Source organism: Salminus brasiliensis, chromosome 12 (assembly GCF_030463535.1).
Source record: "Salminus brasiliensis chromosome 12, fSalBra1.hap2, whole genome shotgun sequence".
NCBI lineage: Eukaryota > Metazoa > Chordata > Actinopteri > Characiformes > Bryconidae > Salminus > Salminus brasiliensis.
Window position 1 is genome coordinate 29685203 of NC_132889.1, and position 14917 is coordinate 29700119.

Below are 14917 nucleotides of genomic sequence, written 5' to 3' on the forward strand. Positions count from 1 at the left end.
AAAGGTAACATTGCACGTATTTGTCACTGTACAGCGAAATGTGTCCTTCGCATTTAACCCATCTGTGGTAGTGAACACACACACACACACACTAGTGAACTAGGGGCAGTGAGTACACACACACCCAGAGCAGTGGGCAGCCAACTCCAGCACCCGGGGAGCAGAGAGGGTAAAGGGCCTTGCTGAAGGGCCCAACAGTGGCAGCTTGCCGAGCCCGGGAATCGAACCCACAACCCTGTTATCGATAGCCCAGCGCTCTAACCCCCACATGTTATATATATATATATATATATATATATATATATATATATATATATATATATATATATATACTCCTCTGTAATATGAGTAACCATGTAAGTTGCTCTGGATAAGAGCGTCAGCTAAATGCCATAAATGTAAATGTAAATATATATATATATATATATATATATATATATATATATATATATATGTGTGTGATGGTGTCTGAAAAGAAACCTAGAATCTACATATTTGATTATTTAAAAAAAAGACCAATAGAAATATAATAATAATAATAATAATAATAATAATAATAATAAAATATTTCCCTGTTCAAAGAATCCTTTTGAAGCTTGAAAAACTGGTGCTGTGTCTTGTGCATAGCACTGTATGTGTATTTACACTGCAGTACTGACGGTAGGGTCGGTCACAGCGAGGCACTGGTGCTTGTGTGTGTTTTAGCTCAGCAGTGATGAAGCACCGAGCGCCTGTCAGTCCGCCGCTGCTGTGGCGAGGTTAGGCGCTCATTGGAAAATCGTTTGTTTTCATCAAATCACGACGCCTTGATTGGCCGGTGCAGGCGACGCCCCCAAACAGGCAAGGTGGAGTTGAATGATATTTGAGGACGAAAAAAAAGATGTAGCTGTCAAACAGACTGTTAAAAAGGAGAAAGAAGTGGGGTTTAAAAAAGTGCACCACAGATCGCTGTCCTGGGGGCATTTTTCTTTTCTACCCCCCTCCTCACACTTTCTAACTTTCCCCCTCTCCTCCATAAGGATCACGCAGGAGTCTTCTCGAGATCTAACTTATTTATTTGTAAAGGTTACAAAATCAAGTAAGAGTGTGAAGTCATCAGGAAAGACACAATCAAAACGCACTGGCGACATTTTGAGAGTTGGATGCTTCATGGTTGTTTTGGAGGCGCCGAGCGGCGTTGAATCCGAATGGAGGTGAAAGCGAGGACTGCACGATGCGAGCAGCACCGCGGCAGGGTGATGGTGATAGTGGTGGTGGTGGTGGTGGTGGAGATGGTGGGGGTGAGGAGAAGAAAGGAGAGAGATTTGATGAAAATGCGGATGGAGGGAGAGGGAGAGAGAGAGAAAATGGTGGGAGCGAGAGAGCTGTGCGCTCACTGGAAGGAGAGAGGGCGAGAGATGGAGGCGGGGGGGAAAAAAGTCTGGCGGCTCTGCGGGGACTGGAGCGCCCCATGCCCTGGACCGGCGGCGCACTGCTGGCCAACATTCAACCCTCCCCTTGTTCCACAACCACTTCCACACACACAGCGCCTGCCACAGGTAGGGCTCGCCCCGCCGCCTCTTCGTCTTCGCCTAACCGACCGTTTGATAAACAGCAGCAGGACAGACTCTGGGCTGAGGTAAAACTGACATTGCATGTTTTGATTAAAGCTCTTTTTTTTTGTTGTTTAAAACCGACTCGACTGGTGCAGGCTAGGCTACAGCACATTCCGGGGTCGCCCTTAGCCGAATTTCCCGTCCGGAGACTCGGGGAAAAACAGCCGTCGAATGCGGTTCCTCCGTCTCGTTTTTTGCTTAATTTAACAGAAAATTGATTTCGATAAAGATATTCAGCGCGTTTAAAGCGCATTTCTGTAGTGGTGGTGGTGTTTTTTTGTATTTCCGAGTCTGGAGTCCACGAGGCAGTGGCGAGGAGAACCAGCCGCCTCTGGTTAGCCATCAGGGAGCTCGGTTAAATATCTCACCGTGTGTTGCGCGCTTACTGCCCTCTCTCACCGCACAGCCGCCTTCGTGATCGCACCTATTCCGCTTATCCGCTACCAAGGAGCAAACTGGGTGAGTTGATACTCACGGCTTTACCGTTTAGGCTCGTTTTCCCCTCTTATTCGGAGCGACAGGGCTGAACACTGCCTGGCACACGGGGCTGGAAGCATGGCGGCTCTAGAACAGTCGTCACGCCAGTGAGCTGCTCTCAGTCTCGGCTGTTGCATTTTTTTCTTTTCGTGATGCGAAAAAATCCTTCATTTGATTCGGGACCCGAAGCGTTTTGTCGCCTATTTTAGAGCCGTCGTGGCTGCCGAAACGAGCACGTCGCATTCAGAAGAAGAAATTTATTCATTTTCGCTCTTTCTTCTTTTCCTCCAAGCCATTGAAGACCCTGCTTCCCATCTGCCGCCATACGGCTACCAACACCCCGCACTCAACCAACCCCCTGTAAGCCTCGACGTCGGTTGAAACTCGAGGTAACCGACGAGTTTAACGGTAAGCGTGTTTATATTCAGTGTATTTTACCCAAAACAGTCCGTGCACACAGTTTGTCAAGGACCTTTGGGTCATTTGCACGAATTTGATCTCCGCTCAGCCTCGGCGGAGGGAAGCCGTAGCTAGCTGGTTCTAGCCGGTTAGCTAGCTAGCGTTAGTGTAGGTCAGTCCTAGGTCGCTTACCCCTCACATAATGCTTTTTTTTATTTGATAGTCAACACAACGCAACATTAAGGTTAATATTTAACATTACTAAAACCACTACGGCTTGTTTAAGCTCGATGTGGATCGATTTTGGGTAGGTTTGCTGAAAGGGGGTTTCCACACAAACCACGCCGTTTGCGGAGGCGTTCGGTCGGCTGTCGTCTTCAAAGACGAGCTCGGCATTTTTCACCTAAATTCCGTTGACTAACCAACGAGCGCTTAATAATAGTATAATAATAATCTTCTCAAACACCTCCATAACGTATTAGTATATTAGCTAGCTTAAATATTTCGTTACTATAACATGTTTGGCTGGGGCTCCGGCTTAAAGGTCCCCTATGTCTGTTGAGAATAGCTCGACCAGGTCGCTTCGAGGTCCGCCATTACTGATTCAGCAACGGCAACGCCTCGCCCTGGAAGCGTCCTGGTCGCTCTTTGTGAATCAACCACCACCACTACTACCACTATCACACAGAGCTAAGGTCCAAAAACGACATTAAACGGGGTTAGAGGGTGACCGTTCGTTTACAGGAGCCGAATCGGTCGTTTTAATGGAGGACGTAGAGCTTATTTTCTTTCTCTCGCTCCGTTAAACGGACGAATAAGGCGCGACCAAAACCTCCATGGCGGAAGCGAGATCGGCGCCCCGTCAGCACTGAGGCAGAGTCGGGTGGTGCATGCTGTAGTCATGATCATCCCTGGCCACGTCTCCCCCCTTGACGGAGACCGAAAGCAGATCCTCCGTGGTCAGCTGGTCGCCTCCAGCTGCCCGCCTGCCGTCGAAAACACTTGCTTCCTCCTCCCGTGGTACCTCCCAGTATCCTCTCGCCCCCCGAAAAAATCCTCCATTCGACGCGAGAACCGAGCGACGAGCAAGACGGTGGCCTGAAATGCCCGCAGGACGAGTGCTCACAGTGGGAATAAAGCTCCCCAAGTCTTACACCAGTTGACAAAATGGAAGATTAGGCGGATTGCCCGTTCTGGCTGGTGTCGACTGCGGAGTTATTTGAGATTTGAAACCGTCACAAGCAATGGGCTATGTCTCACGATGCAGCGTAAACGCTTAGGGGCGGTGTAATGAACCACTATTATGTGCAGGGCTGGGTTTTTATCCCAATGTATAGAAGTGAGCAGCAGCCCTTTCAGGGAGCTTCGGTGATACTTCCAGCATGTAGAGCAGTGTCGACATGTGCAAAATTGAAACGATTAGGAGAGTAAATAGCTTTATAAGTGCTTTAGGAAATTCAACACTGGCCTGCACATCTGCACATTACACTCAACACTGTACCATATTCAAGTTTCAAGTTTATTTGTCCTCTGCACAACATGTCAGGACATTTGGGCATTGAAATGCTTGTGGTGAGACTCAGGTTGATGCTCTACAGGAGGACAAACTGTATACATACTAAACTTATTAAAAATAAAGTTATCTAAAAACATTATTCTAAATAAACACAAAATACAGAATATACAAAGACAGAAGGGATTTGTAGAAATTCTTTGATATGTACATTTATGAGACAGGTATAGTCTGTAAATATAAATATGTATGACTTTGTCATATTCCCATTTTTCTTGCATTGCACATTAAAACTATACACTTTAATTCCAATCTCTAATTCTATATATTTCTCTAAATAAATTATTTATTTATTCATATGCTGTTTATTTCTATATATTGTATATTTCCATTTTTGAACCTTACATTTTTTTCTCATCTTCTGTCCTGTGTTATGCTATGATCAGACAGTCATAAAACAGTTCATTACTAGTTTAAAAGTTTTAAATTGATTAGATTAGTAATTTGGGCCACTGTTATTAATACTTACACTTTTTTTGTCTCTTGTTTTATTTTAAGTCCTGGTTTATTGTTAATTATTAAATATTTGATTATTTGTCATTGGGATTTATTATATTGATGCTTCTGTTCTTATCTTAATCTCACTGTGGCGCTTGCCTTCCCTCACTCCCGATTCCATAGAAGCACCACATTTGGTTCATGTTTGTAATAGAGATGTGTGAGGAACTTTTTTTAATGTTTAAAGAACCTTTCACTTGATTGAAAAGTTTTCACACACACATTTTTTATTACAAGCATGATTATTTATGCAATTCTTCAATAGAATCGCTTAAGGAATGTTGGTAGTACCTTTTATTTTTAGGAGAGAAAGGTTAATACACAAATGAATAAATGTTTAAAATGTTAAACAGTTTTAACAAGCCCTTCACATCATGTGTTTAATTCACTTTATTCCTCCTGTTTCAGAGGTGATTGTAGAGAATGAATGGAGGCATGGATTCTGCTAGTAAAGATCAAGGTGAGGCTAATGCAGTCAAATGCTGTTGGTTTAAATACCTTTGCTTGTTTTTACATATCGCTTGAAAGAATATGCTGACATATAGCGATCAACACATTATAAAATAAATGTGAACGCTTCATTTTTGCAGTCTGGGCTCAGGATGATTTGCTTAGACTCATGGATTCCATGAAAATGAATCTACCAGAGAAGGACCTGGTCAAGTACAAGACATCTGAAGCCCATCTGAACTGGGAGAAGGTGGCATTTAACACATTCTCAGCTGAGATGTGCAAACAGAAATGGATTGAAGTCTCAAGAGAGGTGAGGTGGTCATTTTGCTAATAGTAAAAGGTACTTAATTCTAATTTTACACAGTATTAGTAGAATAATCATGTAAAGACATATTTCTGGCTCATTATTTGGTGAAACATGCTTTTTTACATGCTTTCGGTGTGGTGGTGCATCACTAAATAAAACCTACATAGGTACAATGTGGTCACAGTGTGCAAATAAATAGAATAAGAAAAATGGGAAAAAAAGAAGAAAAAAAATCAAGTGCAAAGCATATACATATATAAATGTCTAAGATTAAAACACCAGAGATTCCACAGAGTAAATCTCCCATGACTTAGTAGTTTAAGTGGGTCATTTTTATTGATCCATTCTTTGTGAAGTCTGGACACGATGCATGATGTCAAATACAGCATAAATGGAGATAAAAGGCTTTTGCATGACAACGCTGATATGCAAGTGTGCATATTTGTATTAGATTGAATTGCAAATAATAATCTCTACCTCATCAACTTTTCTCCTACAGATCCGCAAATTCCGCACACTGACAGAGCTAATTGTGGATGCGCAAGATTATATCAAAAATCCATACAAAGGCAAAAAGCTGAAGGTAAGCAGTATTTATTCTGCCTTCTGCAAACTCAAAGTTGTCCTAGCAATACCATACTACTATCTGACACTTAACCAAAGATATTTCACTGCTCTGGTTTCGTTATTATAGTTTCATATTTCATATAAAATGCAGTAACCTAGTGAATCTTAAACAATTCAGTGGTGAACATTCTTGTTTTATCCTTCCTACAGAAACATCCAGACTTTCCCAAGAAGCCACTGACACCATACTTCCGCTTCTTCATGGAAAAGAGGGCAAAGTATGCCAAACTTCACCCAGAGATGAGCAATCTGGACCTTACAAAGATTCTCTCAATGAAATACAAGGAGTTGCCAGAACGCAAAAAGGTAGGAGGGAATGAACATTTCAGAGAACTCAGATAATGGATAAACTTGTCGTATGTGAAGACTAGAAAACATAAAAGTGAAAAGAATAAATTCAGCAAACTGGGATGAAAAATAGTCCTGGGTTGCCTGAATAGAGAGCCTTCTTTTGAATAGGCTTGTGGAAACATCTCTTAAATGAAATTAGCAGAGGCTGTTGTTTTGTGAACCATGTCCTTTAGTGAACTGCTGTTACGGAGTGGATCAGGTTTTGTCACCTGATTCTCTCCTGTCAAAATGGATACTTTTGTGTATTTTAAGTAAATTTTAAGTTAAATTTTGCAACTAGACTTAAATTGAACCTTAACACTACATCTTTGCACTGAATTACACTTTGTTTTTATCAAATGTAAAAAAAAAAATGTTTTTCTTTACAGGAGAAATATGTAAATGATTTTCACAAAGAAAAGGAAACATTTGTTCTGAACATGTCGAAGTTCAAGTAAGTACAAATATATTGCCTATATAATGAGAATCAGTGGAAAGCATCAGATCTGCTAATGTGATTTCTTAATGTTCATTTAGAGAGCTGCATCCAGACCTGCTTGAGACTACTGGTAAGAAGAGCTCCAATGTGCCAGAGAAACCCAAAACCCCTCAGCAGCTCTGGTACAACCACGAGAAAAAGGCTTTTCTTAAAGGACACGCAGACGTAAGTGCCATTAACCACCTGTGTTCCTTTTATTCTGACTGTTTTTATTTATTTATTCCAAAAAGCCCACAGCATCTTAATAGGGAAAAGCAGCACACTTAGAATTCTTTGTGTACAGGCCACCACCAAAGACATCAAGGACAGTCTGGGGAAGAAGTGGACACAGCTGTCAGACAAAAAGAGACTGAAGTGGATTAATAAGTCTCTGGAGCAACTTAAGGAGTATGAGGTAAAGGCAGCTTCAGCATCTTGTTGCTTCTGACGTATGTAAGATGAGCAGGGGCTGGTTTTTAATGTGTGTTTTAAAGCATGCTCTTTTAAACAGTGCAGTGGATTAGCACTGCAGTGACTAGCCTACTTCTAAACCATCACTAACAACCCTCTAAATTCTAAACAAATCAGTACGCAAATCTTCCCAGTAAACATAATCAGAAACCGGCTGCAGTTTTTAACCACCTTATATTGTTCTGGTAGGAGACGATGCGTGAATTCATTCAGCAGCACCCAGAGCTGAACATGACTGAGGAAGACATTGTCAAGTCCACTTTGACCAAAGCAGAAAGACAGCTTAAAGACAAGTGTGACGGACGGCCAGACAAACCGCCATCGTAAGTATACAGCGAGAACAGTCAATCAGTGATCAGATATTTGTAGCTTTTCATGGGTTTTGTCCTTTTGGAGAAGACCTGTTTCTGTTATCTTAGCTAGGGGTATAAAAACAATAGCGGAATATCGAATTGTTGCAAAATTATGATTCAGATCGTAGTCGTTGTAAAATTACAGTTTTTTTAAATTTGGATTTTAAATTAATAAATCTCCTTGCTTACAGTATTGCAGTATATCGCCAAGATACTGAATCGTAACACCTGCATCATGATGTGCATAGTATGGCCAGGTTCTTGCCGATACACAGCCCAAGTCTTGGCTGTTTGTACATTCTTTCTCATGTTTTTTTTGTGTCCCCCCTCCCACCATCCCCTTCCTCCCTCTTTCTAGAAACGGTTACTCAATGTTCTGTGCCGAGCTGATGTCAAGTATGAAGGACGTTCCCAGTACAGAGCGCATGGTCATGTGCAGCCAGCGTTGGAAACTTCTCAAACAAAACGAAAAAGATGCATACCAGAAACGCTGCGAGCAGGTCTGAGCATCACACAAGTCCCCAACCTGCATGCAAATGTAGACGCTTAATTTGTGGCATTAGAATTGAATTAAAGTATAGAAAAACAGATAAGCTTATTTAATATCCTTATGCTCTCTCTGTTTCCCCCCTTCAGAAAAAGAAAGAATTTGAAGTTGAGATGACCCGATATCTGTGTGTAAGTTTTGAGCCATGCTTTAGCAGATACCTCTTCGAGTGTGTTTGTGCTGTTTGTGTTTTGTTTTTGTTTTTTTTGTTTTTTTTTGGTGTTCTAATGGTCATTTTGCATTACAGAGCATTTCAGAAGAGGAGCAGCAGAGAATCTTAGCAGAGCAGAAGATGGTGGGCTTTAAAAAAGGCACTGGGGGCAGCAGCCCAGCCTCTAAAAAGAAGAACTCAAAAGCAAAGGTCAGTTCAGCTCCTGATTCTTTGTCGTTTTAGCTATCTAGCTTACTGACCACACGCCTGTCTTGTTTGGTTTTGTTGCTTATTTATCCTGTTTCCTCACATACAGGCTCCAGAGAAGCCTAAGCGGCCGATCTCTGCCATGTTCATCTTTGCCGAAGAGAAGAGGCCCAAGCTTCAGCAGGATAGGCCCGACCTGTCTGACAGTGAGCTCACAAGACTCCTGGCCCGCATGTGGAATGACCTCTCAGACAAGAAGAAGGTGCCCAATCACATACAAAAAATACACCAGCACGTGTTCTGCATGGTTTTATACAAGTAAAATGTGTCCGTGTGCTTGATTAATAGAGTGGCTGTAGCGTCTCCTGATCTACAGACATGTTCTCAAAGCGAATGCGTTGTGCATTGGGCATTTTGTGCATCAGCTTGTAAATAAAGTATACTCGTATAATGTAACAACATGGCAGGACAAGCTTTTGACCACAGTCATTAAAGACACCACTCTCTTGCAGGAAAAATACAAGAACCTGGAGTCAGTGTTGAAGGCTGAGTCTGAGAAACGGGGAAAAGAGGAGAAAGGCAAGCTGCCAGACCCACCCAAGAATGCTCAGGAAATTTGGCAACACAGTGTCATCGGTGATTATTTGGCACGATTTAAGGTAAGGGAGAGGGATACAAGTTTTTAGTTAACCTTCAAAACCCTAAAAGCATGTAGGTGGATCTAGATTTCCAGCCTTTATGTGCCTCTTAATACCATGTGCAATTTCTCAGAATGACCGGCCAAAGGCAGAGAAAGCCATGGAGGCCACTTGGAACACCATGGAGAAGAAGGAAAAGATCATGTGGATCAAAAAGGCTGCAGAAGACCAGAAGAGATATGAGGTATGCAGAGTTTTGTTAGCTGTTACTGGAAGTAGGAACTCATTTAGTGTATAAGATAAGGTTGCAGATGCTTAACTAATCATTTCTAGGTGATTTTAAGCATAAGATATTTCACTAGGTGGGAGAACTCAGGCCAAAAGTGAAGAGAAATAGCAAGTCCTGCTTTATGTAATGCCCTCCTTTTTTGTGTGTTGTGTTTCTGTTCTCATACCGAAACTGTATCTGCTTTCTTTTTGCTCAGAGAGAGCTGAGTGATATGCGCTCTCCGCCTGCAGTGGTTGCCTCAGGGAAGAAGATGAAATTTGATGGAGAGCCCAAAAAACCACCATCGTGAGTTAATACTTCTGATCTGTTGATCTATCTACTGTTTAAGTTTCAGTGTTCTGCTGTTGATCTCTTGAATTTCAGTTGTAATCTCTAATGTGTGCTTACTTGACCAAGATGAACAGTGGTCAGCTGACAGGATTGAGATATTCTAATATTGCACTCATTGTCTTTACCCTCTCAGAAATGGCTATCAGAAGTTCTCTCAGGAAATGCTGTCAAATGGGGAGTTAAATCATCTGCCGATGAAGGAACGCATGGCAGAGATTGGCGGCCGCTGGCAGAGACTCCCTCAGAAGGAAAAAGACCGTTACAAGAAGATTGCAGAGGAGAAACAAAAGCAGTACAAAGTGCAGCTTGAACAGTGGCTTGCGGTATGTCACCACCCCCGTTTACTGTGTTTTCAGTTTTAACATTTGTTTTCATGTAAAACTCAGTTATACTAGGTAGACAAAAGTATTCTGCTCATTAGTTGTTCTGAAATTAAGGATATTAAAAAAGTGTGTATCCTGCATTTGTTGGAAGTCTAGCTCTACTGTCCAGGGAAGGCTTTCCACTAGATTTTGGTGCATAGCTGTGAGGATTTAAATGCATTTAGTGGCAACATCATTGGTGAGGTCAGGATATTGGATAATCGCCACCCCACCTCATCCCAAAAGTATTGGATAGCAAACCATCATTCCAGAGAACACAGTTCTACTGCTCCACAGCTCAACGCTGGGGGGCTATATAACCCTCCACCCCACACCTGGAATTAGCCATGGTGCCAGTAGGTTCCAGAGAGTCCTATTCTATTGGCAGTACTTCTCTACAGGGACTAGACAAGTGTGTGTGTGTGTGTGTGTGTGTGTGTGTGTGTGTGTGTGTGTGTGTGTGTGTGTGTGTGTGTGTGTGTGTGTGTGTGTTAGCACATCTGTGTCAGCAATGGGTACAACCTAAAGTAGCTGAATGCATTCATTACAGAAGGAGAGTCCACAAACATTTGGACAATATAGTGTTGCCTTGTGTTAATCTCCTAAAACACATGTTATTTTTCTATTTGTTTTCACAGAGTTTATCATCTCAAGAGAGAGCTACTTATAAGGAATACAATTCTTTAGTAAGTTACTAATTCACTTACCTTGTTGGTGCATTCACTTCTGTGTACGTGTCAAATTTGCTGATCATTTCATCTTTTGCCTTTACAGAAAAGGAAGGGCACAGCTAAACCAGGTGGTACCAGTGCAAAACAGAAAGCCAAGGCCAAGACCTCTGTGAGTGGGAACACGCTACTGTTGCTTGATCATGTGCAATCCTTCATATACGGCATAAGATGATGAACAACTGCAAGATCGCTCTTTTCAACTACATACTTTTTACCCACAGGACGAGGATGAAGATGAAGATGACGAGGATGACGATGACGATGAGGATGACAAGGAGTCAGAGGAGGGATCATCCAGTGCAGAGGACAGTGATGAAGGCGATGATGATGAGGAAGATGAGGATGATGTGAGATTTCTAGCATTGCTCCACTTATCATTTTAATTTTGTAGCGTGTAGAATTACACTACCTTCCTGCCTGATCTGGCAAGTCTGATCAAGTTATTGGTGGTCTTATCTTTTATAAGATGATGGTAATGTATACCATCATCTTATAAAAGTAGAAGCAATTTTTGGTTGACTATTAAAGAACAGTTATCAAACTTTAAGCGACTTATATACGTATAGCTATGCCCAAAACACCCAAAAACAAATAATACATTTTTTTTTTTTGGTTTGGTTTTTTAATGATCACATTGATTAAATCGGCCAAAAGGCCTTTCAAATATAGACGGTAACTATATGTAATGTCACTCAGCTATGATCTTAAACTCCACATTATCTGGTTTCGCAGAATGAGGACGAGGAGGAAGAAGAGGACGAAGAAGCAGATGATAAAGAAAACAAATCTGAGAGCAGCAGCAGTGGGTCTAGCTCAGATGGTTCATCAGATTCGGACTCTGACTGAGGGTGACTGAGCAGAGCGAGCCCGCAGACTGCCAGAGAGCCTGTGAACTGAGCCATGAGTCAGAGCCATGGGCCTGCACTGCACTCCTCCAGCCACCAGGAGGAGCTCCCTCCACCACCACCACCAACAACACCACCACCAAAACCATGTCCACTCTCTCAGCAGCCATCTCTCTCAATCATCTTTTGCTTGTCTTTATTTTTGTTGTTGTTTCTTCACTGTCTCATGGAGTTATTTGAGGAAATTGAATAAATGGGGGAAGGCGGTACCTACCCTTAGTTCATCCACAGCCAATAGGAACTTCTTCCTTCATGGGGTTCAGCTGTGCTAATTCGCAGGCCTCCCTTCAGCTGTCCCAATTTCCCATGTAGTTGCTTTAAGAAATGCTGGTGGTACCATAAGGCAGTCCCTAATCATCTCATTTTAGTGTCTAAAGCCATTAGGATGTAGAATAGGGATCACACCGCTCTTTTTCCAGTAGGGGAGCAACAGACCCACAAGCCAAAGAATCTGGATTTCTTTCGGGAGGTAAAGGGGACCAAATACTTGCACTCTAAAGAATGTCTTCTCTGTCTTTCCTATCTCCTTCTCCCCGTCCGGTTCACCATCATCCTGATTTTCCATATCATGTGCTTTTTTTGGTTTTGCCCCCCCCTTTTCATCCCTGTTCCCTCATTTGGTAAGGTGGTGCATTTGTGCTTCTGTAAGTCTTGTATTCATTATGTGGTATCTTCAGGAACAATGGTGCAAATTTTTCTTTTTCTTTTTTCCTTTTTTTTTTTTTTTTTTAATGTCTGTTTGTGGTTTGTGTAAGTCACACAGACCCAGCTTGTTCATGGCATGTACATAAGCCACCATTAGCTGTGTTTGGTGGGTTGTTTCGTTTGATGACGCCCGAGAGTCCTCAGTTAGAGTTGGATTTTAAGATTTTTCACAAAATTTAAGAAAACTTCTTTGGAATCTTTGTAATTAAAAAAAAAAAAAACAGAACAGAGAAAATGTTTCCTTTGGCCCAGATGTGTCCAGCTTTGTGAGGAATCTCTACCGAAAACCCTGCTGCTAACTTCTCATTAGTTACAATTACAACCGATGTTTGATTCCAGCCAAGCTGTTTTATTTTTCCCAGTTTTTTATTTGATGCTGCTTTGCAGGGCTTTTCTTTTTATTAAAAAACAGAAAAAACAAAACAATGTTTGGTTTATTTTAAATGTTCGCTGAAAGCTTAGACTGGTTCATCTTAAAATGTTCGGTTTGTTTTAATTGTCTGTTAAGAGTTCGCCTGGTTTCTTTTAAATATCCGATTGGGGTATGAATATGACCCACGATGCTGTGCACTTATCTCAGACAGCCTCACCAGCTGACTGTCCTCTCTCTGTGTTTCTCTCCCTCTTTTCCTCACCCCTCGCACTTGTACGGTTTCCCCCTCATCCACGTATTTCAACCACTAACATGATGATGATGTTGTCGTTCTTCTTCTTCTTCTAAGCACCAGCTCAAGGAATGTAAAGGAATGTTGTATTTAATAGAGGAGAAACGCCTTTGTTTTGTGTGTGTGTATGAATGATCAGTTCTGGGTCAATGTTTTTCCTCCCTACCCTTTCAAGGCTGATGTTTTTTTGCATTTTTATTTGTTTGTTTTTTCATTTTTTTTGTCCCTAGTCATTGTATAAAGACTTTGCTGGAGTTTGAGCGATGTGCTTTTCCACCTCTAGAGTCACTGGTGGTGTCTGTTACTATGTTAAATGCCCCAACACCCAGATCTCTTTATCAGTGCCCTTGAACATGAAGAAGAGGGTGAGGTCTGTCTTGTGTGTAAAACTGAATGGATTTGGCAGATCTTGAAGGGCATAGTGGTTATCAGTGGTTGTTCATGATGATGATGATGATGATGATGATGATGGTGGTGAGGAACAAGTGCACGGGATGTACACAGTCCATTTGTAGATTTGATGATAGGATTAGGAACAATGAGGTCAGTGGGGTGGATTTGGTTCACTGCTGTTGTAAGGTATTTGTAAATACATTGTTTTTCCTTTCTTTGTTGTTATTATGATTTTGTTTGTTTGTTTTTGTATTGAGTGAACATTTGTATTTTTATTTGGCCAAGCTGTCCCCTACGTGGTTCTTGTAGTGGCCAGTGGTCTGGATTTGTCAATTGCTCTGAGGAGGGAAAGGTTTTAATTTGGTATGTTTTAGTTTTTATACCCCTCAGCTGTTTATTTGTAGAAATGGCAAAAAAAAACATTTGTACTGCTGATAATTTGGAACATTTGGATGTTTTCTATAGTCAGAGGTGTTATTCCTGGAATTTACCATTTGATCAAATAAACCTGTCTTTAGCACCTGTTTGATGGTTTATTTCCTGCTCTCTTAAAGGGAACGGTTAGTAAAGTTGAATGTGTTTAATCTGTAGAAAATGGGTACTGTTACTGTCCAACAACTTTACTGGAGAAGGAAACTCCTTCTGAATGATCAGTGGAAATGAATGCAAATGGATTTATTATAAGTTATAAGTTATATTATAAGTAATGTTGGGGGCTTTTCTATTTGTCCATCATGAGATTGTTGGGTTCAAATTATGAAATAAAAAAAACACAAATTGAGATACACATTGTTAGTATAGAGCCCCTAAATTACCAAGGTGGAAAAAAAAATCTATACAGTCAGAGAGCAGAGTGCCGGTGTCCGGACCTGCGGACTGGGGTGCGGCCTGCTGCAGGTCTGCTGGAAGCTGTACAGCCCCGGCGCTGCGGATGGGGCTCCGTGATTGGTTCATTTCGTCACGTGATTCCTTCCGCTAAAGAAACGTCCCTTGTGGGAAAGGCTGCTTGTTTGCAGGTGATCCTGCACACACAGTTCCAGAGCGCTGTCCCTCACTGCCTGAGTGTTTGCACTGAAGGAAAACGACGATGAATCGTGATAAACTAATTCCCCTAAGCTTTACCAGTTTGCAAAATCGCCCCAACAATCCGTGAGTCTGGAATCGGCCCTGGGTGCGGACTCATGTCCTTAAAATGTTCCCCCAGATTAGAGGAGCAGTTCAATGAAAGGAAAGGTAACTTAGTGAAATTGAGGGAACGGATTATTAAATCAGTGTAATTATTTATTAGATCGAGTGAGTGATTTATTAAACCAAAGGGGAACTTTTAGGTCTTAATTAGGGTTTAATTCGATGTAAATACTGTGTGATAATAACAATAGGCCTGGTGTGCAATAAATACTTTACTACATTTTAGTTTTTAAATATTTATTTAT

The 14917-nt window shown here is 41.6% G+C and overlaps 1 protein-coding gene across 3 annotated transcripts; it reads left to right on the plus strand.

The window, feature by feature from the left end:
* Positions 1-942: 942 nt before the first annotated feature.
* ubtf (upstream binding transcription factor) lies at positions 943-14004 on the plus strand. 3 transcript variants are annotated; one of them, XM_072693081.1, is made up of 22 exons: positions 944-1618; positions 2365-2480; positions 4951-5002; positions 5133-5305; positions 5802-5885; positions 6080-6235; positions 6649-6713; positions 6797-6923; positions 7042-7152; positions 7398-7531; positions 7920-8061; positions 8198-8239; positions 8356-8469; positions 8576-8728; positions 8979-9125; positions 9238-9348; positions 9590-9678; positions 9857-10046; positions 10724-10771; positions 10860-10925; positions 11038-11163; positions 11549-14004. In XM_072693081.1, the coding sequence occupies exons 3-22, from the start codon at positions 4966-4968 to the stop codon at positions 11660-11662; spliced, it is 2229 nt and encodes a 742-aa protein (XP_072549182.1). In that variant the 5' UTR covers positions 944-1618; positions 2365-2480; positions 4951-4965; the 3' UTR covers positions 11663-14004. The 3 variants fall into 3 exon arrangements, with proteins under 3 accessions (XP_072549184.1, XP_072549182.1, XP_072549183.1); XM_072693082.1 differs by having other exon boundaries at positions 944-1538; XM_072693083.1 differs by lacking the exon at positions 2365-2480 and having other exon boundaries at positions 943-1618.
* Positions 14005-14917: the final 913 nt, after the last annotated feature.

Excerpts from the sequence above, each read along its gene's own strand:
- ubtf (XM_072693083.1), top strand. The coding sequence starts at position 4,966 with ATGAATGGAGGCATGGATTCTGCTAGTAAAGATCAAG. Across the intron at positions 7,532-7,919 it reads CGGCCAGACAAACCGCCATC|AAACGGTTACTCAATGTTCT; the intron begins GTAAGTATACAG and ends CCCTCTTTCTAG. Across the intron at positions 9,349-9,589 it reads AAGACCAGAAGAGATATGAG|AGAGAGCTGAGTGATATGCG; the intron begins GTATGCAGAGTT and ends CTTTTTGCTCAG.